The 22,004-nt window shown below is 42.0% G+C and overlaps 1 protein-coding gene across 3 annotated transcripts in view; it reads right to left on the bottom strand.

Moving 5' to 3' along the window:
- Window positions 1-13,546: 13,546 nt before the first annotated feature.
- LARGE1 (LARGE xylosyl- and glucuronyltransferase 1) overlaps window positions 13,547-22,004 on the bottom strand; it is a 279,742-nt gene continuing 271,284 nt past the window's right edge. For all 3 annotated transcript variants that reach the window (XM_042837889.1, XM_042837887.1, XM_042837888.1), the window contains 2 exons: window positions 21,565-21,760; window positions 13,547-17,180 (listed from right to left, as the gene is read on the bottom strand). In XM_042837889.1, the coding sequence (XP_042693823.1) occupies window positions 16,983-17,180; window positions 21,565-21,760 (394 nt within the window). In that variant the 3' untranslated portion in view covers window positions 13,547-16,982. The remainder of the gene's footprint in view (window positions 17,181-21,564; window positions 21,761-22,004) is intronic.

The raw sequence follows: 22,004 nt of genomic DNA, 5'->3' as shown, positions 1-22,004 counted from the left end.
GCCTGAAAACAGTGAATTGTGCCTGCCCAACCAGTTCTGTGTAGGCACTTTTCAAAAATGTATTTACTTGTCAGTCTTGCAGCCTGTGCAATTGACTTTCCTGAATCACTTGCTGTACACAATAGCCTGAGCTATTTTCCCTGGCTCTCAGCTCTAAGGCAGGTAAACGATAAGCAGATTTGTGCTGCATGATTTCTCGGTATTTTTAGTGCATGCCTGGTTAAGCCTTTGGCAATGGACTCTGCAACCTGACATCATTAATGCCTTCAGAGATGTCAAGCAAAACTGCAGCCTGGAGCACAACAAAGCTTAGGGAACAGGCGGGCACTGGTAGACCCACCTTGTAGCTGCAGTATTGCATCATCCTCATGGGCTGTTACTTCTCCTATCACTTGTTTCCAGCAGCAAAGCAGTCAAGTTTGGAACTGTTGCAAGAGATTTCATGCATTAAATGGCACTAAAAAGCTTTCTGCCTGTGACTGTAAGCTTCATTTCACAGCAGTACATGGTTTATGTAGTGGCAAAAGCAGAGCGCAGTTAAGAGAGATGAGAGCAGACTGGCTGGTGTGCAGGAGAGCACCTGAGCATGCAGAGCTCCCAGAATATGCTGCTGGTGGGGAAGCAGAGCAGGGCTGTGATGGGTGGGTGCATGCAGGGCTTTCTGTATAGGTTGGATGAGCTCACATACGCTGAGTCTGATGGCAGCTCTAGTGAGAGGGAGCCAGAGGTACCCCCAGTGGGCTGGGATTAACAAGCAAGCAGCAGGTAGTGCTGGTGTGACTGCTCTCAGGGAGCAGTCTCTGGAGAAAGATTGGCAGAAAATTCCTGCTCCTGCCTGCATCTGTTTGCTCGCGTTCTTGGGCATCCTCCTTATCCAGAGATGGATAAGCCACATAGGAACCTCTGCCCAGTATTTGCAGCTGCCTTCAGTGGCTCACACAGAAGCTTCTCCTTCATGCTTTCCCTGTGATCTTTCATTGCTCTTCCTCATTTTCCTGTCCTAGCTTAATAATCTCTTACGTTGGTCTTCTTCCTCTCCTAAGCCTATTTTCTATCCCCACCACCCAATCCATTTGTCTCTGGCTCACTTTCAAGACTGTTTACACACAATCCTTGCCTTTCTGAGCAGTCTACCCTCACATCATTCCTTCCTCGCTGCTTCTTTGGTGTATTGTCTCACATACCCTCCAGAGGATTATTAGAAATTTTGTGAAGACTCTCTGCAGCAGCAAAGCAGAGGAGTAAGGGCCAAGGAAGGTTTAAGATACCTCTCCCAGCTATCTCTACAGCCACTGAAAAGAAGAACTAACCAAATGTAATGCGACTTCATTGGATCCATTGAACAGAACGTGACCTCAAAAGATCTCTGATACAATCTTCTACTGAAAGCAGGGTCAGCTCTCAAGTCAGACTGGGTTTCTTAGGGCTCAATTCAGTCGTACCTTCAAAATCTCAAGGGATAGAACCTACATGGCCTCTCTGAGCAGCCTTTGCTTCACAGTCCTCAGGTAGAAAAGTTTTTCTTTGCAGCCAATCTGAACATCTAAGTCAAATATGGATTTAATAGAACTGAGGCTTTAAAAATTTTTTTTTAATTTATTTTTACTTCTTTAGGATTTACTGCCACATTGACAAACTGATTAACCTCAACCTACTTCAAATAACCCAATACTAAAATGCACTGTAAATCACATTTTCTACAGCATATATACTATGGAGGCTGGACACCCGTGGGACATCATGTACTGCAGCCTGCAGTGCAGGGCATCCAGCCACAATTTTCTCATTTTGATCCTGAACTCCCCAGCTGGGAGAGGAACAGAAACAAAGGGACCTATAGAGGCCTCTCATTGCTCTACGAAAACCAGCCCCACAGAACTGCCAGCAGAACACTGCTCCCTCAGAACCAGCAAGCTTCATGGCAGCTGTGCACCAGAAGAAAGGATTTACTCACATTTTCTCACCTGGTGTCACTACAAGCACACAAACAGCCCTACACTATTGTCTTCTAGTCAAAGTCAAGTAGAGATGCAACAGAGATGGCAATATTTCCCTTTTCAATAACAAAGTACTCTGGCTCCCATGCATATAGCTTTGTAACAGCTTGAAAAGCAAACCATATTTAGCACTGGAATCAGCAGTAAAATCCCATCTGATATATATAGATTTTTTTCCTTCTTTTTTCTTTTTTCCTTTTCTCCCCCTAGGAACAGCTGGGTTAAAAATCTTTGACTAACAAGTTTTCACTGCCATACTAATGACTTTTCTTAATCAAATCAACGAACCATCCAATTTAAATCTGTGTCTCATGAAACAAACATTTCACAAAGATTTAGGTGCAATAAATAACCACCAAACTCAAGATACTGAGCTTAAAGGCACCCCCTTGCTCTTGATTCCTGCCCTCCCTGACAGCCAGCAAAGGGAGGGAGCATTTGCCCAGGTCATTGGCCAGCTCCATGCTGTACCTGGGAGGGAAAATCAGCTCTGTGACTCTGCCATGTTCTGCTTTAGTTAGTAAGGTTATGTGCAGTACTGAGGCAGAAGGACTTTTACTGGCTCCAGCTGAAAATTAAACATCCTGCTGTTATTTTGAGGGGCACATAAAGTTAAGATTCTGTGCCTCGTGCTTAACTGGAATGAGCAGAACTGGCAGATTGTTTCCATTGCTCAGAATAAATCTATCCTCTCTGCAGGGGGAAGACAACAAAATTAAGTCTGGCCATGCATAGGCAGACATCCCCATAGCAAGGCGATTCCCTTCAGAGAGGAAAGCTCTCATCCAAGAACAGCTTTGACGTACAGTACCAAACAGCTCCACTATATTAGAAAGCAAAAGCACAGTGACATCATGGTAACTGGTGCTGATGAGCACACCTTTTACTGGAAAGGCAAGTAGGGACAAGGATTTGTATTTCTGCTCCTAAAGTAACCTGTAGGAAACCACCTGGCTTCACTGAAATAACCTGAGATTTCACATGGTCTTGGTGAGCTTGCAGCACTTCTGAACAACACTGTGCAAAAAATCATAGAATAATTAAGGCTGAAAAGACATCTAAGATCATCTAGTTCAACCATCCACCTACTACCAGTATTGCCCAGTATAACACGATGGAAAATGCAGCAATGACACCAGAGTGACAAGATCCCAGCCTGCAGCAAGTAAGGACTTGCTAAAATACAACATCTGTAGACACAGAAGTAAATGAAAGAAGCTACTTACCTTCATAAAACCTCAGGTACACAGGGAACCCCAGTAAACTACTCTTGCATCCAGTGCCAACCCTTATATGAGGTTTGGGAAGGAATGGATCCTGGCTCCACCCCTTATGGTCACTGAGATGCACTGCGTGCACATGAGCTCCCCCAGGATTGGCCCTGCTTTCCTACCAGGTGCTCAATCACTGCTTCAGACTGACTCAGCACTTCTGGTTCTCTTAGCATCCACTAGCCATGTCCCTATGTACCATATCTGCCCTTTCTTTAAACGCAGTGACTCCGCCACTCCAATCTCTGCCAGGGTAGTGGTATAGCCAGAACAAGCAGGAAGTTTCCACAGCCCAGGGAGGTGGTGGAGTCTCCTTCTCTGGAGATGTTCAAGACCTGCCTGGATGCCTACCTGTGCGACCTGCTGTAGGGAACCTGCTTTGGCAGGGGGGTTGGACTCGATGATCTCTGGAGGTCCCTTCCAACCCCTACAATTCTGTGATTCTGTGATTCTGTGACAGCAATTTTCTCAGTGCTAGGAATGACCTGTGCTCTGCAGACTTCCAGCCTACCTGTATGGGAGCACACAGCCTCACCACCTGAAGAGCCACTGCATAGGGGAAGAATGCAAAGGGATGGAATAGTGAAGACAGTGCTTCTGTGGGAGCAGCAGTGAGGCTGATGGGGTGGCAGCTCCCAGAAAGCAGTATGAAAGGGCTGCTCTCAATAAGACACCCAAGAGTGCTCAACGGAAAGAAGAATCCAAGGGCACAGTAAAGGGAAGGTAACCATATAGGAATGCCTCACACTTTTCTGTGCAGTTCAGGAAAGGGGAACATTTGCTTCTGAAGAACGTTGTTATGCCCTGAAGCAGAGGATGAATTGAACTCGTTATGGTTGTTCATCTTTCTCCCTGGTGGCCACTTCAAAATATTGGCTTTTGTTTCAAAAATGTGTACAGTTCTTATATTTGCAAAATTAACCTTCAAAAATCAGAACCTAGCATAAATGAAGACGCTGCATCAGCAAAGAGCCTGGAAGAGAAGCTCAGAAACACTGCTGCCATTCACCACCTGAGGTAGCTGCCAGCTCTGGAGCCAAACTGGGGTTTTGTGTCAGAAAAAAACCTGTTTCTCTCCTGATGTACAGAGGGTATTTAGTGATCAGCTGATGCTATGGATTTAATGCAGTCAGTAATGGGGGGAAGAATAACTGTCACCCCGTTATGGCTTTTCTCTGAAGAGATGTATGTTTCTCTTTTATTTATATTCAAATACAAAATTACCCAGGCTAGAGTTTTATAAATCTTCCAGAGCCTTAACTATGAAATCCAACTTCCGAACATGTGAATTCGATTTTGACTTTCTCTTTCACCCCACAGCCACCAGACACCTTGCCATCATGCAAGTTGCTCTTGAGATATGATTTGGGTGGGGGGAAAAAAGGGAAATGGTAGACTACACTCTTTTAGTACATAGGGAGGTGAAGACATAGTAACCAGATTCGATCTGTGGAAATAAGAGACAGAAACTGAAGTGGCTAACTAGGGAGAGAAATGATCTTCTTTGAAGCCATTTAAATGGCTAAATCTATGGCAGAAGTCCCACTGACACCCGAGTAACATCTCCTGGATCTTGAGCTGGATAACATACCATGGGTAGCAAACACACATGCATCCCATGTCTGCCCATTCCACCAGTGGCAGCTCAAAAGTAGCTGTGGTTGCACATGGGTCACTGGGAGTCATGCAAAGAGCTAGGATGATGTGGGGCTGCGTAATGCCTCATTAGTATTTATCTCAGGATCTCAGCTTGCCTTCTTTTGCTGAAACCTAGCTTCTGACCCCAAAGTAAGCACATAGCAATCTGCATTACTATATGTCCTACAGCATTAATATTTGACACAAATCCTAAAGGAAGCTCTCTTTCTTATTACTGATTTCTCAGAGGTGGATGGGTAAGAATGGTTGTGGGTAATGTATGTAGAAACGGCAAAGGCAGAGGATCCCTTCTGGGAACCTGATTATTGAAAATCAGCTGCTATTTACACAGTTAATGCCATTCACTTCTTACACCTGCTCAGTCATTCATTTCCCAATGCAAGCTAGCTTTGCCCTGCTGCAAAGTCAGGGAATTTAAGGGAGTTCCACCTGCAGCTTTTCTCTTTCTCTCCACTGACTGCAGAGTTCAGCTCATAAAACCCCCATCTGTATATTTCCAGCCTTTCATCTTTCTTTCTTTTTTTTTTTCTTACCTATTTATATGTATATATACTTTTCCCAGTATTTATGCCTCTGGTAATGAATCCACAGTGCTTTCACTTTAAGTCTTCTTGGTATACCAGTCTGTTCCAGTATAAAAAAAAAATTATTTGATTTTGAAACCATGGGGGTGGGGGTGGGGGAAGAGCAATTCAGCCAGCTTTTCAACTTATGCCAATCTTTGCCCACATTCTGTTGAATCATTCAGAGAGGCTCCATACTCTACATCTAGGGACAAGCTATTCTTTATGATGTCCCTACAGATGCAAATTCTGTGCTGACAAATGCACTCTTTAGAAGATGCTACTTTAAAAAGTTTGGCTTGAAAAAAAGCAAGCACACACAAAGAATTATGCAACTGACCTGTCTTTCCACTCCTGCCCTCATCTGCTTTCTTTGTAATGAAACTTTTCTGCAGAGAAGCCTCAGGCCATAAAGTGGCAAGGAGGGAATGAGGGAACTGTTTTCTTATGGTTTCACTTGAAAGTGCTGAAAGATGTAGCAGTGTAAGTGCTGAAGTGAGATTACGGGAGGTCAGCTGCAGCTCTGAGCACCTGAAAAACTTATTAGCCATCTATCAGCAAGGGTTAATTAAAAGAAAAGTGGAGGCTTCTGTTTTTTACCTAGCGTTTTCTATTGCCAAGAGAAGGACTTGCATGTAATGGAAAATCCACCCTTTCTCCCAGCAGATAAAGCATTTGCAATACTAACCTGTGGGCTGGGTTGGCTTCCATGGTGTTGGTGAGATGTTGTTCATTGAAGGGGATCCATCTGTCTCTTGTCATAATTAAGTATGAACTGAACAACTTCTCCCATATGCCAAAATCTTTGATTACCAAAGTCTTATCTTTGATTCCTGCCAACAGCCAGCAGGTCAAGCTCAAGAAAAGCAGATAACCCTGGGATTAATGCAGAGCAGATAAGGACATAAGGACTCACCTGTCTTCAGCGGGGACAGCCTTGTGCTAATGCATCTGATTGAACCACAGTTGGAGGCATAAACCAGATTAAAGACAACGATAAAGTGAATTAAAAGTAATAAAAGGCTCAAAGACGAAAACTGAACAATCCACAACCTTTCTGCTTTCTGTTTCCAGCAGAAGAAACAATAGCTCCTGAAGGCAGCACATGTCAAGTCAGACACCAGGAAGGAATGGAGAGGATTATTTCACAATTTTATTGCACAACTGAAAATTAACCTTTTTTTTTTTTTTTTTCTTTTTTGTCTTTTTAATATATTTACAAGCCATTGATTTTTGCACACACAATCTAAACAGCACTTTCCTTGATAAAATTGCCACCTAGAAAACTTACACATGGACTGAAGCAAACATGTCAACTAAGAGATCTGCATTAAATGTGAGTTGCCTCAGCGTAACCCTGGGGGGAGGTGTGTGGTAGATGGGGCAGCAGAAGGATAAGATATGCATTTTTTCTTTATTTTTCTTTTTTCTTTACTGAAATGTTATTCAAGGACCTTTCCCCAACCTGGGAGGGAAACAAAAGGTTTTGCTATTAGCTCGAGCAGAAGGCCAGGCAGGCAGGTAATGCACTGACAGGGTGGTGATGTGAAGATACAAACCCCTTCAGCTCAAGCCTTGCTAGCAAGTGACAAGCTTTGTTTCGTGAATGTTTCACCTTAAAGGTCACAACAGCCCAATTTTCTCCTGGAGGATGTAAAATCACCTCGGTCTTGACAGACCAGGAGTGAGGTTTGAGCCTTAGGAAGAAACACTGAGGGAAGGGTGAATTTTCTTCTCTCCCATGGATTCCCTACTTGTACTTTAGGAAAAGTGCAGGCTGACACCATCCAGCAGCAGTTACACAGCAGTAATACGGTGCAACAGACACTGCACAACCAGACCATGGGTGGTATTTTAATCATCATTATGAACCTTGCAGCTTTGTGCTGCAAATGTGTACTTTTCTGGCTGTTAGCATGAGGTGCCTGTCACAATGTGTATCACAGTCTCTGCAGTCCACACATCACCCCCCTCCCAAGACTGATCTGCCCACACGTTTTCCATCACATAGATTGTTGTTTTCAGAATTGTCAGTTAATACTGAGTTTACAGCCTTGTAGCACTTACTGCTCAGTTTCCAGGAGATTTTGACACCTGCAATCTTACATAAGGAGTTGGCAGCTTTAAAACTGGAGCTGGCCCAGATTTGTCCCATGTTACTTCAGGCAGGGGCATGCCTGAGTGACCTGCGTGGGGAACCTTCAACACTGCAGCCTTTTCTGCTTGTCACAGAATCACAGAATTATTAAGGTTGGAAAAGACCTCTAAGGTCACCCGGTCCAATCATCAGCCCATCCCCACCATGCCCACTAAGCATGTCCCTCAGTGCCACATCCACACGATTCTGGAACACCTCCAGGGACGGTGAGTCAGTGAGCAGAGGAGTGATTTAATGCTTAGGTGAACATAAAAGTTCTCTGGAGAAGTCCTGCTCATTCCATCAATTGCCAAAAGAAACAAAGGGAACAGCTCCAACATCACAGCTCTCAGACAGCTGCCAAGTTGTTGTATGGGATGAGGGACTGAAGACTGGGCATGGGGTTCTGGACTTAGAAGGCACAAGATATTTAGATCACTTCAGTGCTACCTTTCTTCAGGTTATGGGACTTTTTCTATTGTAGGGTGGAGAAACAGAGCAAATTATGCCAATGTGACCTATAGTGAAATTGGGAGGAAAAGGAGTCTTTGTAGAATTATTATGTGATTTAGTGCTTGTCCGATGCTGCTGGGAGATGGCTTTGTGAAAGGCAATTCAACTGTGTAGGAAAAGCAAAATCAAATGACAACTGTCAAATATTCTAAAGTCTTTGTTTCTTCCAGAGCCACACAGTCACCATCACCATCTTACCCACTGCTAGAAAACTGTAGTTAGGTGCCCTAATGAACCTGATCTCTTTTTGGTCTTAACTGTATAAAAAATCTAAGTCTCTCTGTTCCCTGCTCACAGCAGCCCAAGTATTTGCTATATTTAAATGAATTCACGCTGGTTTAAGGGAGCCAATAGTGGACTGATGCTTTTACCCTATCTAACAGACATAGCCAGATCTCAACTTCATTAGAAGTACCTATGCTGTCTTCAAAGTAGCTGCCAACACATACTTAAGGTTTCATATGCATGGATTTGGGGGTACGGGATATTGAGAATGCAGGACAAGAACAGAAAACTCTACAACAGGCAGTCTGAAGGCTTCTGAAATTAATTTCAACAGAATTGGTAGCAAATTTGCACATTATGGAAACTTGTGCAAACTTTTTGTACATGTAGATTATTTCAACCCAATTAGATAATTCACAGTGATACTCTCAAAACAACATTTTTTTGGAAGGTATATAGTTCAGGGTATAGAAAAGTTTTAAAAATGTCAATATATCAAAAATAACGCGAGACACAGTGATTCCATCCTTACAGCTTCACATTGCTGATTTTCCTCTTAGGCTTAGGCCTGAAAATTAAAATGGGAAAAAGCTGCAGAACAAATTTATTTGGAGGCCCAAGTGCCATGCCATGGTGTATTGGTAACTCATGCAGGGGGACAGCATAAGCCAGTGGTGTTTCATTCTTAGAAGATGATAGAAATGAAAGCTTTGATAGCACAAAGCAAAGAGCAATCCCTGAGGCTACAGAAAGGCACCTCTATACTAAAGAACAGTTCCTATTCTGTGCCCTAGAACGTACTGTAATATTTGCAGGTCCGATGCAGGAGAGAGATGTATTGGCTTGAGAAAATAAAGTTTGGCAAACTGTTTGTCTCATGTATGAAAATGGAAATGAAAGCAAAAAAAATTATAAAATATTTGGAACTTAGGCGAACGCATTTAGGGAGTTACTTTCATTACACACGTGTAAACAGGAAGGAGAAGACTGTGCCTCCGTTTTCCACTTTGATTACAAAACCTGGTGGATATTTTGCACTTATCATGCATCTCCATGAATATTAATCTCATGAGTCCGTACAGAAAGCATTGCTTTTTTGGACTGCCTTTGCTGTATAAACCCTAACAGAAAGCAAAAGATGTAAACTATCCATGAGTCATAGATAAGATATTAATTATCCATGGCTGATTTGGACATATGAATAATTATAGCAAAATTCATTAATGTTATGGACAGAAAGCATCATTTCTTTCATGATATGTCTATTCTCTTATCAACACAGCAGAAGCTTACTGCTCAGCTTGAATGATGGGTCTCAAACCAGCTGGATTAATTGCTGCTAATATAATTAGTTAACATCTGGCAAGATGTTGAGGGAAAATAAATACACTTCCTATTTCATTCTATCCACCTCTACCTAAACCCAAGGGACCTATGTCACTCCCTGTGAGCACACATCTAAAATATAGAAAAGTTCCACAAAGTCTGGAATAATAAATTTAATTTGGAACTCACGATCGCCCTCTCACAAAAACTCAAAGCAGGAAGCAGTGCTTTTCTCCCTGCTGCTGGTGTTTAGTTCCGACTGGATAAAGAGTTTGCAGATCAATCAGCACCGGTTGGTTTTGCCTTTCTTTACAGCATCACTGGAGAGCACTGCTGGAACAACAGATCCACAGGCAGATCAAAAGACAAAACTCTACGAACCTCGCTAAAGCCAGCTTTGCCCAAACCATTGACCCCAGTGCTAACTTAAGGTGCAGACAATTTTACAAAGGCTGAATAATCAGACTCCTACTGTTACCCATCTGCTATTATCTTTTTTTTTTTTTTTTTTTTTTTTAAACTTTTTCTTTCCATTAGGAGCAATCCAAAGAATTGAAACAAATTAAATATCTTTGAGCTGAGAACAGTTTAATCTCAGTGCAGACTTCCATGAATTTCACAGCCCACAGAATGTACTACAGTTGGACCACAACGACCAGCATTTGGTAAGAAATGCCCATGAGTTCAACCCACAAACAGTTTTACAAAAAGCCCTTCTGAGAGAGCCCAGAATACTTTTGCCTTCCTCATTCCTCTGGAAATTTGGCTACATAAAGTTATTTACTCCATCTCTTTTTCTCTGCTCTCCTGACAAACTATGCTAATAGCCTTCAGTGCTCCCTGAGTGGGGGCAGATACACTGGGGCTCAGGCAGAGCTGGGATTCATCACTGTTGCATGCTCAGCTAGCATTCATAGGCTCAGGGCTGAGTGCTGCATGGCTTCTGAGTGTGTAATTTTCATCAGCTCCGTGGGATCCTTCTACGCCAGAGAAGCCCATAGAACAGAACTGCAGGCATTCTGCTCAGAAAGCCTGAGGGCATGGGGGATAATTGATTTTCCTAAATCACAGTTTAAACCTATCTCTCAGGAAAAAAAAAAAAAAAAAAAAAGTTAAAAAAATGTCTGGCTTTGCTCAGAATCCAGGCTGCTCTCATATTACGAAAAGCTCAGCGAGAGCAAAAGTAAAAAGAAGTATCACCCAGATGCTTCAATCCCTGAGTACCGTCCACTCTGTGCACAGAATGATAGATGAGTCCTCTGAAACACCCAGCAAATGATCATGTAGGGACTACATCCTAATCTGTATGTACCAGGGGGCAGAAATAAGTCATATGAGCCAAGCACCAGTTCCAGCAGCAACATGTATCTTTCACATGGCTGATCTTTCAGCCTTAGCAGGAGTCTTGTGATAAAATGGTTAATTTAGATAATGTATGTGTCCACTGTCTGAGAAATATGTTGCCATAATACTGTGGAATAGACTTAGCTTGGCTTGAGTTACTTCGCCTAGTGTTTGGAGACCTCTTCTTGAATATGTGTTGTGAGGGTAGTGTCTACATGTCTGACTGGAGAACTAGCCCCCAAGTCAGAACTGTTTACTTTGGATTGAAATCTTGTGGCAACACACCGTGGAGCTCAAATGAAGCCTTTGTCACCTGCACAATGCTTCTCACGAATGCATTTTGCAGAAGTTTAGGACATTCTGATATTTTACATCCTGATACTATCGACAAGCTAATTCTCCATTACAGTAACTATTAACATGTCTGGATACCTAAATCCATATGATACCTTACATGAACAAATATTTAGCTGTTTTCCTAATTCCCAGAGTCTTTTTTTTTTTCAACTGAGTGCAACAACTCCACTCTGTAGAACAAGCAAACCCCAAATTCCCAGTATTCGTAAGAGGAATGCATCCTAGCCAGCCTACTGTAGAAAAGCTTCTTTTGAAATTCTTGAGGACTTTGTGTCTTGTCTTGGGAATGTAGAACTACAGATGAAAACAAGTTCCTATAAAAGAAAGGTATTTCTAAATCCAGACTTGCAAGCCTTTCCTGATCCCTGACTTGCTGCGCACAGCCAGCAGCTTTTTCAAACTTAAATTTACATAGTGAACCAGAATAACACTCTTCAAACATTTAGCAGTTCACTGGAGTGTTTAGCTGTAAACATACAGCATCAATGTGAATTCTGAATTACTACCATAAAAATTACTTCATTTACCTGTCAATGCTTCTGCATTTTCAATGCTGAAATGGAAACTGCAGGTTACTGGCTGTCATTGTCTACAAGTGACTTTGTTTCAGCCTCATTCTCTGGAGTTTCAGAAACTTTGCTCCTTTCTTTTTCTAAAATCAAATTGGTTTGGAGCTAACAGAGATACTTTTTTTGTGCACTGCTACCTTCTAATGTATTAGACTTGCTGAAATTCATAAATAATGATGCTCACCGCACTTGCTGAGCTTGCTGTGTTCTCCTGTTGCTGCACTCAAACCTGAGGAACACCCATACAGTGTCTGGCAGAGCAGCACGGAATGTCTTGTGTAATGCCTAAGAGTAATATCTCTGCTGATCTGCCAGGGCTCCCTGCGCTATTGGTCATTAATCTTTCTCAGCCAAAAACAGATGGGGCTATTAGGCAGCCTGAAGTAATGGGGGAAACTGGCAAGATACAGAAGGAAATGCATTATCTTCTGGATAGAACTGCATGTAAAAATGAGAACATAAAAAATGTATTTTTCATATTTAATTGGACGATGTACGATTACACCTACCAGAAAATAATGTGCGATGTGTTTTGTGCGGGGCATTTATAAAACTGCTCAGCTGTGCCAGGGCCTTATTCTCCCCTGCAGAGAGAAAGAGTAGCTACAGTCCTGACAAGGTTTTTTTGTCTTTTTTTTCCCCTAACACGGGGTTTACTCTGCTGCAGTAAGTGCTGCAAATAGCACTACAAAGTGCCTCCACTTGTCACAGTATAAGGAAAATGCAGTTTATGATTCACACACAAACCACATGAAGCCTACCCGGTAAAAATTCAGCACTTAAGAACAAACATGTGAATATCTGATTTTTAGTCCAACGAGAGTGGTGGAACTGCAGGTACATTGCTAACTCCTCTGTGTCACTGTGTCCAAGATGATGATTACAAATACAATAAAAATCACACATATGAAGTGGAACGAGAGAGATTGCTCATACAGGAAAACAGCAAGGCTGGAAGGAATTACTGAAAGTAGGACTTGGAAAAAAAAAAAAAAAAAAGCTGATCGATACTAAGGACTATTCAGGAAAAACAAAAACATTTTCAAAAAGTAGATGGTAAAGGGCAGATGGTCCTTAGCCAGTGATCATAAGTGATAGGAGGGAAATTACAGCCAAATATTTGAAGGTGTATGCTGTGACAACAGTGAGAAATCGTGGAGATGTATTAGTGAGTTATAATAAGGTATTAAATATAGGTAAGAGCATTGGCCAAAATTTTAATTGCAAAGCCTGTTACATCAAAGGGAGAAGCATGAAAACAAAAATAGAAGGACTGAGCGCCAGCTAACAGATTATTACTTGAAACAGTAATCATGTCCAAAACAGAGTAGGAGGTCAGAAGGTGCTGGGAAATACATAGTTCAGGTTCTGGTGCTGGAAAGGGCTTACAGGGCTGAAAAAGACATAAAGAACTTGAGTTTTGGAGTGGAGAGGAAAGGGAAACACAGGACAAGATGTATCAAGACAAGACCCTCAGTAAAAAGAACACATGAATTCTGTTGGCTTTTATTTCTGATCCCCTCACTAGGAGAAGGTTAGCATTTAGGAAGCTTGAAGAGGGAATTTTTCAAAACAAATTCCCCCTTAAAATCGAATAGGTTGATATTTCACATTAGATTAAAAAAAAAAAAACAAAAAAAAGCCACCTTTTTTTCTTTTAAAGAAACAATTAGCAGACCTAAATAAACAGAAAAAAAATACCAACAACTCTGAAATGCTCAGATTAGAAGTGGAAGGGGCTTGTAAATTTGGTATCCCCTTACATAAATGACAGAGAAGGGTGACATGCTTGTAATTATGAATTAGAGATTTTTGAAGTTATTCAGACCAAACTGGAAATCTTCACAGAGAATGGAAATGAAAACTTAGTAAAGCTGAAAGGAAGGTATGAAATAGGTAAGATTGAGTTTGAGCAAGTAAGAGGGAATCTGAAGAGCAAATAGTAGAAAGTTAATGCTGAAAGCTCAGTACACTGAAAGCAAAAAACTGGAGAGAACCAGTAGGCCACTCCAAACAGTAAGTAGAGGGAACAATTAAAGACAGTAAGGATATTGACAAGGATCTAAATGATTCATTTGCATCAGTCTTCACCAGAGATAGTGTCTGAATGGTATCTAAATGAGAGACTCACGCTTTTTAAATAACAAAGATAAGGAGAGGTCACAGACTGAAGACTCAAGAGAGAAGAGCTGGAACAAATCAATAAATCAAAGGCATTAAGTTATCCAGTTTATCTGGCATTTCTTGAAGAACTTGGGAGAAATCTGAGAATTAAGTAGCAAAGTTGTTAGCAAATATCTATCACAGAAGAGGACTGGTGGTCAGTCAGTATTGTAGCTGAGTTGGGGATTTTTGCTGGTGGTGGTTTTTTTTATACTGTTCAAGGATCCTTGGCAGTTAAAAGACAGGTAAGTAAGACTAATTTGCTACCAAGGAATTGGCTGAAATGTGTTAGAATTATACAAGCCCCACATCTCATAAACGGGGAAGCACACAGACAAACATAACACGACAGAAAGAAGTAAGAATTAGGTCTATAAGGAAAAACAAGCTCTTTGAACCTACTGCCAATCTCAGAGCTGGTAACACCAGCCCACACACAAAAGTCTTTCCAGAAGGTCTCATGATTGCACAGATAGGCAACTAGTAAACTACCACCCTGCCCCTAGTTTGCTTCTCATGACAAAGGAGAAAATAATGTTCACACTGATAGTGCTACACCCAAAGTAAGTACAGGTCCATGCTACAGGTTATGGTGTCATAGGGGAATCTAGTGCCCCATCCTTGGGCAACACCGTTAAGTCAAGGAAAAATGAAGAAATGAATGAATCCAGAAATGAAATTTTTTATATATATATGAAACATAACAGTGGCCACACTGAAAATCTGACAGTAGTTTCTGTGTAGGAACAATGTTCAGCCTCTCCTAGGATCAGCTTTTCATATCTTTCTGTACATTAGATTAACAACAGGACTATTCTTCTAATTCTCAATACACAATGACCTGGACTCTCAATGGTGAGTAATACAGGACTTGGGGAAGGTTGTTTTTTTTTTGTTTTGTTTTGTTTTTGTTTTTAATATAAATATATTTTAGCCAGGACTATCTAAGCACTTATTTCATTTCTTCTCAGCTCTTCACAGGTTTATATGTAAATCTTTACATAAAGCCATTAAGAACCAAAGGAAAGCACTTTGGAACAAACTGTGTAGCAATGTATTTTTATACAGTCAACACTCCCAAGGAGAAAGTAGTAATTACACATATCTTCCCACCCCTTTTTTATTCCTTGTAAAAAATGTTGCCTTTTTTGACTTTTCTTATATATACACAACATGATGAACTGATATTTGCAGTTTAAATGTCTGGTTTAACTGCATGGTTTCCACCGTAACAGAAAGCTCTCACAAAATGTCAGGTTGGAAATAAAACCAAGCTCTAGAGGGATGAAGCGGGGAGGAAAGTAAAAGGTGCAGTGGCTGAAAAACAAAATGGAACAAAGTGAGCATAATGCACTGTGGATCCATTTTCCCAGCTCAGACAATGGTACTGGTATATGTGGTTGCACAGGGATCTGGGGAAGGGAGAGAGACACATTTCTCACTGAGTCGTTTCTGCTTTCTCTATTAACATTGCAAAAGAAATTACAAATAGCCCTGCAAAGGGTAGTGCATTAAACCTCATCTCCTTATCCAATGTAAACACAACATTAATACTGAAGAATAAAGAAAACAGTAAAAAGTCCAGTGTCTTGTTTTCTGTGTTTTGCTTGTTAGGTTTCCTTTCCACCCTCCAGAATATTCTTGTGTGTATCGAAGTTGTGAACTTGACCAGTCCACATTTAAGCAAACACTCACACTCAGATTCCCAACACATTCTTTTTTCCCTCGAATGGGGAATTTATTCCTAACAGTTCTGTTCCTTTTATTTATATACTCCTTTAACGAAGTAGTTCTCAGACCTTGTAGCAGGCAGGAGAGCACTCAGGCTGTAAGTTGCCATGCTTATATTGCCTGTTCAGCAAAGCAGTCCACTTTAAGCCCAATGCCCGACGCCTTCACAGATGGACATGCAGTGAAATGAGTCTACGAATCCATATCCCCCCGCACAAAATGCCTTGTAGGCAAAATCCAATTCTTGCCTAAAAAAGATAAAGAGTTACAACCAGGCCCTTTATTTTATGAGACACACATGAACAAGTTGCTCTGGTGAAAGCAGACCTTACACTGACAGGTTTTGTTCACTTCCTAGCCGAGCTACTGATCTCCTTTACTAGACCATTTGAACCGAATATGGCAAAGAAATACAAGGGGAACATTTCCTCAGCAAGGAAAGGAAAACAGCTTATAGGATGGGGGAATGGCAGGGCAGGGCATAGGGGATTTTCCTGATAAAACATAACTAATTTGAGAATAAAAGACCAACCAATACCATGTACACACCTAAACACACCTTCTCTGGAGTGCAGTATTATATAAGTGTCCCCTTCATTTTCAAGGCTAATTCAGACTTTTGGCTCATCCTGCATTAACAAGGTCATCCATGTTGAGGGCCACTATGAATGTTCACAGGTGAAAGTTCCCTTTCAGAGTAGTGCAGATTTGAAGTTCACAGGACAGCGACCCGAAGATCTTCCTTTAGAGTTAAAAAGTATGTCTCATAATTAAATAGCAACATGAAATCCTATATTCTGAAGGTCTGTCTTTGCTCTGCAGTTAAGAGAACAGAGTGCATTCCCAGCTCATGCCTCATTCGCACATCCTGTGGTATGGCGGGTGAATGGCTGGCCCCTCTCATTGACACCTCACAAATGCTAAAGCTGAAAGGCCTGGGATCATTGAGGAAGGGGCTAATGACCGCAGTCTGCAGACATGTCACTTCAAATCCCTACTGTTAGAACTGCCAGGTATGGTATAAAAACAGAAAGTATTTCTCAGTTTGAAGTTTGAAGACTGGGCCCCAAACGTTGAGTGGCTCCTCCCTCCGGCATCTCTGTTTCCTGTAAACGGGCTCTGCTGTGCTAGCTGTTGTTCTCTGCCGTGAGATATTTGAGAGCTGCGAAGCCGTAGTGACGCGACATGTCCTGCTGGAACTCCTCCTTCAAGGTCTTGAGACAGATGCGGTATTGCTTGTTGGAGCGGAACTTGGTGATGTCGAAGCTGGGGGCATGCGGCATGTGGATCATGTAGGCATTGGGCAGCACCGTGAACTCGTACTCCTGGGGGAGAAAGACACTGGCTGTGAGCGGTGATCCCAAGCCCTCCTGCAGCACGCCTCTCTCATACCTCCACATCAAGCACATTCCGTCATGCGACAGCGCAGCGCAGGCCTCAAAAACAACTAACTCACACAACTATGCCAAATAAACCTTTTTTCAAGTTGTACTTTTTTTCTGTGTATGAAAGACTGCTTTGTCTTTGAAAGTATTCTTCTCAGTATAAGCCAAATAATAACAAAACCGTGCTGCGGTCATGCCTGAAGCCATGTCTGCAGCACAGATTTTGCAGTAGTGTGCTTGCAACCAACTGTGAATGCACACAGCGTGAGCCCCAAATATCCATGTAAAAGCCTGCTCTTACCCCTGTAATTTGTCTCACTTGTGATGAGAGAATAAGCAATATTTAAAAAGGCATTTCCTGTGTTGCTTTGCCTTTATGATAAGATAATCAGAGAAGCAAAACTGTGCCAGATTACTTATAAACCTGAAGTAGTAGGAGAATATAGTATCTTTTATAGCTTGCTTGTGAAGATGGACCTACTAATTCCATATACTTCGAGAAAGTTTTAGGTAAATCAACTTATCCTTCACAGTCTAATGTATTGTGCCAATTCCTCTATTATTTCACTTATTCTTTTTATTTTTACCTGGCCAAGCTTTTGACATTTCTCGGTGTTGTTAAAAATGATACCTCATCTAAGTTGCAGTTACTCTTGTTAGATTTGCTCAATTTTTATAATTAATATTGTTTTTATATATGGCCGATGGGGCAAAACTGGACAAAGATTGCTTCCTAGAAAAGTTGAACAGTAACTACTGTAGGATGTACAAGAACGATGTACAAGAACCAAGTATCTGCCCCACAAGGGACTGGGCAGGAAACGAATGTGAACCTCAGCACTCTGTAGCCAAGCAAAATTACTCAGATCACTAGGGTTATGCTAGCTACCTTTTTTATATGAGATTTAAGAAAGTCTGAGCTCACATGAGATGCAAATGACAAGACACTTCAAAATCTTCACAAGCACACTTGCTGTTGTCTTCACCCAGTTTTCATTTACAACTGTTGTTACATTGCATTATTAACCATCTTTGTCTAAGACAGTGGAATAGCCATTTGAGCTCCTCTGGAGCATGCTGGTTTTAAAAGAAATTGTGCTGAATTTCCCCTGGTTTGCACATTCCAGTCATTTGTAGCATGAGGAGTCTGTGAAGGGACACAGACGTTTTGTCAGGGAAAGACATTTATGGGAGAGAACACGCCTGAGCTAATAAGCATTAGAATTTTCACCTACAGATCTTTCTTCATCAAACAAAATACAATCGACCCAGAAGATACTGAAAACTACTGGGTTAAGATGCTACCAAAAACCAGGTGCTTGAAGAACACAGCCCACAATGAAGGCACTATGGCTGCAGTGCTGTCCCAGAGACACTCAGGAAACAGCAGCGCCTGTTGGACATCTAGGTGCAGCTGCAACTTTGTGGCTGCTCCTTTCTCATTAAGGGAGTGCCTGTTCCCTGGTAGGCAGTGCTACAGCAGTAAATACTTGTGCCAAGTGACAATTTGTCATATATGGGAATGAGCCCCACTGAGCTTGTTAGGGATGACACGCACAGAGGAAGAGCAAAATAATCTGGTGTTCACAGGCAGAACTCTTTTTAGTTGGAAAAAAATTAGAACTAATGGGAAATCAAACACAGAAACAAAGGCTGCCATGATGGAATGAGGAGAGACGATAAACAACAAATTGTGTAATAACTCTGCGGGACCTTAACATCAAGGCCTGAATCTGCCGAGGAAGATAAATCCCCCTCATATAATCTTTTCTGTTGTGCATCTCATTCTGTTTCCATCTCAAGTCTATAATCCTGAAAGTCAGTGACTGTTTATGCTCTGCAGTGTAAGCTGTTAGCACAGCGATGCTCCATCCCTGAAAGGCCTTTAGGCACATAAAAGATTCCAAAAAAAATACTAGCCTGCTGCTAATGAGCCCCTTTGAAAGATGCTGGGCTGGGCTGGAAAAAGATGCTTGCAGTCCAATCACTGGAAGAGCAGACAAAGGTTTCATAATTGCCCATCCCTACCACAAGAAAACGTCTGTTGAGAAAGGAAAGCGCTTGTGGGAACTTTTGTCCCTACCTCACATGTTATAAATACTTCAGACGGTGACTGTCATTATCTATGTATTTTTACAGCATCCAGCTCAGTGGACATCTGTGTGCCCCTAGAATAATAATGAAGATTATCTCCACGTTGTGCTGCTTTGAAGGATGGTTAGTGGCACAGGCTCTTGGTAAGGAGTCTCCCACAGTCCTTCTGACAGACACTGCAGTTGCAAGGAGCTGGGAAATAATTCAATTGAGGAGCTGTTTTGCCTGCTGATAACAGAGCCAAACAAACAGCTGGCAGCAACCTGATCCAATGCTGGAGCCGAAGGAATGCCTTATGAATGCCTGGTGCAGTGTTCCCTCGTTTTTAAGGAAGGGATGTCACCCCATTTATCCCAATTCCTTCCTCCTACATTAAGGAGCAGCCAGTGGAAGGAGACAGAATTCAGGAGATGGATCAAAATATACAGCAGAAGGAGTGATTGGGAGATCAAAGCTCCCTGAAGAAAAAGCCAAAATAAGCCCCAGCTAGGGAAATATCTGAATTTATTGCAAGGAAAACAGAAGAACACGGTAGTGCAGCATATTTTGGGCTAGCCCAGGGAATTTGGTATTTCTAGCTGCCATAGGGGAAAGCAGTATGTCTCCTCCAGGGTGATTGTGTGGAAAAACAGGCCAATACCCGTGTCATTACAGATGAAAGCAAAACTTCTTTTCGATGTGCTTTTAAGGCTGAAAGAGTGAGAAAAACAATTCCCCAACTTAGTTAGCTCTGTCCCAATGGCCATTTAAAATACCTGAGCTATGATCAACTTTGAAAAATGTTCCAATTTCTTACATCTGAGTCTGCATGCTAAGCAAATGTCTCTGAACAAAAGAGTTAAATCGTAAGTGCCAAATCAGAGCTGCCAGTGGGGATGCAAGCCTTGATACTCAGATTAACAAATAATAAATCATCACACTGGCATTCTCCACAACTGATAGTTAATTGATTAGTGTTTGGAAAGCACACAGGAAAATTAAACTGCTATGCATAGCAATTATTATTAATGATAACATAATGGACAGTATCTTTTATGTAGTCTGTAATCATTTTTTTTTTTTCCTCAACATAAGTAGGCAAGGATTTGTTGTGAATGCCCTTTTGCAAACGGGGCAAATGGCATGCAGCCCAAAGTGATTATGTGGTTTTGCAACAGAAGTAGAAAATATTCTACCCACATACTCGCTTGCATGAAAAACACTGTATCTTGCACCCCAAAGACACAATCTCCCAATAACTTGCTGTAGGTCCACGTTGTGATAGCAGAAGTTAGCAAAGCTGGCCAAAAAGTATGGTTTTTAAGTCAATGTGAAGTGCTACTAGCACAAAACCTGGAACTGCAGGCAAACTTAAAACAAACAAACAAAACCCACCAAAATAAATGGAAATGCCATGATCCAGACCCTGCTATTTAACATACTGGTTATTTTCACAACCAAAAACATCAGGGAAGCACAAACTGCCATTTCATGGAGAGCTCCCATGGAGCCATAACCACTTCCAGCCTAAAAATCTAGGACTGTGGCAGGGACTTTGGCAGCTCTGAGAACTCTGGTGACAGTCTGGGGCTTTCGAGGTTTCTCTGCATCATTATATATTCTGCCCAGAAGCACCAGCCCAAGCCAGATCCAAGAGGAAGTAGCCTAAGGATCAAATACCTTGATCCTCTGGAGTGTGTCACGTAGCCAGAATCTCAGAAATGTGAAGTCCTTGGCTTTGCAGAAATGCGCTCTAAATCCAGGCCAGAAATTGAAGGTCCTTGCCTTGGATTCAATTTAGGATTGCCTTCTGAATTCTAAATTAGCAGCTGGGACTTATCAACCTCTACTTAACTGAGAAGCTTCCAGTCATGTATATAGATTCCACAGTAGGTGATGGGGCTGGTAGCAAGTACTGGGCAGGCGGCATCATGCTACTTCCAGACAACAGCTTATGCAGCACTGTCAAATGAACTAAGGAATCACAGAATGGCTTAGGTTCGAAGGGACCTTGAAGAAAATCCAGTTCCAATCCCTCTGCCATGGACATGGTTGCCACCTACTAGATATGGAAATTCTCTTTAATGCTTGACAAAGACTAAACTGAACATTCTCCGCTCAAAAAGCCCTCACTAAGCAGTTAATGAGGCCAGATGAGCACTTCAGCAGTGCAAAAGGTGGATGTCATTTAACAACCCTGCTGCCCGCCCCCCGGCACCCTGGGTGAGTTACGCAGTCATCATCTCCTCACCTGTGCATCCAGCTCCATGATGTGAGCTACTTTGTTCCAGCCAAATCCAACAAACCGTCTGTCATACTCTGGGCAGTCCTTCCTCACGACGACGTATGGCTCGAAGTCTGCTTCCCACTCCACGCGGTACGGGGTGGTGGCTGTTCGCCATTTGGCAAAGTTGGTTGGCGCATGCCCTTTTGTCCAGACGTGATACCTTAAGCAGACATAAACGGCATGGACGGGGGGAAGTAATTAAATAGGATGCATCTTGGCGAGGCTACAAAATGTTACTTGTTTGATAAAAGGCTCAAAAATAAGGACGTTAGCTTACAGTTCACATCGTCATCTTCAGGACGTATCAGAGGCAATTTCTAGGACTATTTCCAGCACACTTCCCACAGCTTCGATGTGCTCAGTGCCTAAAAACATCTAGCTGGTGAAGGGTAGTGTGAAGACAC

This window comes from Centrocercus urophasianus, unplaced genomic scaffold, assembly GCF_019232065.1.
Source record: "Centrocercus urophasianus isolate 14NV4802_14NV808 unplaced genomic scaffold, USGS_Curo_1.0 seq_73, whole genome shotgun sequence".
Taxonomy (NCBI): Eukaryota; Metazoa; Chordata; class Aves; order Galliformes; family Phasianidae; genus Centrocercus; species Centrocercus urophasianus.
Note: the sequence above shows the minus strand (reverse complement) of the source record. Positions and strands in the feature narration are given on the sequence as shown.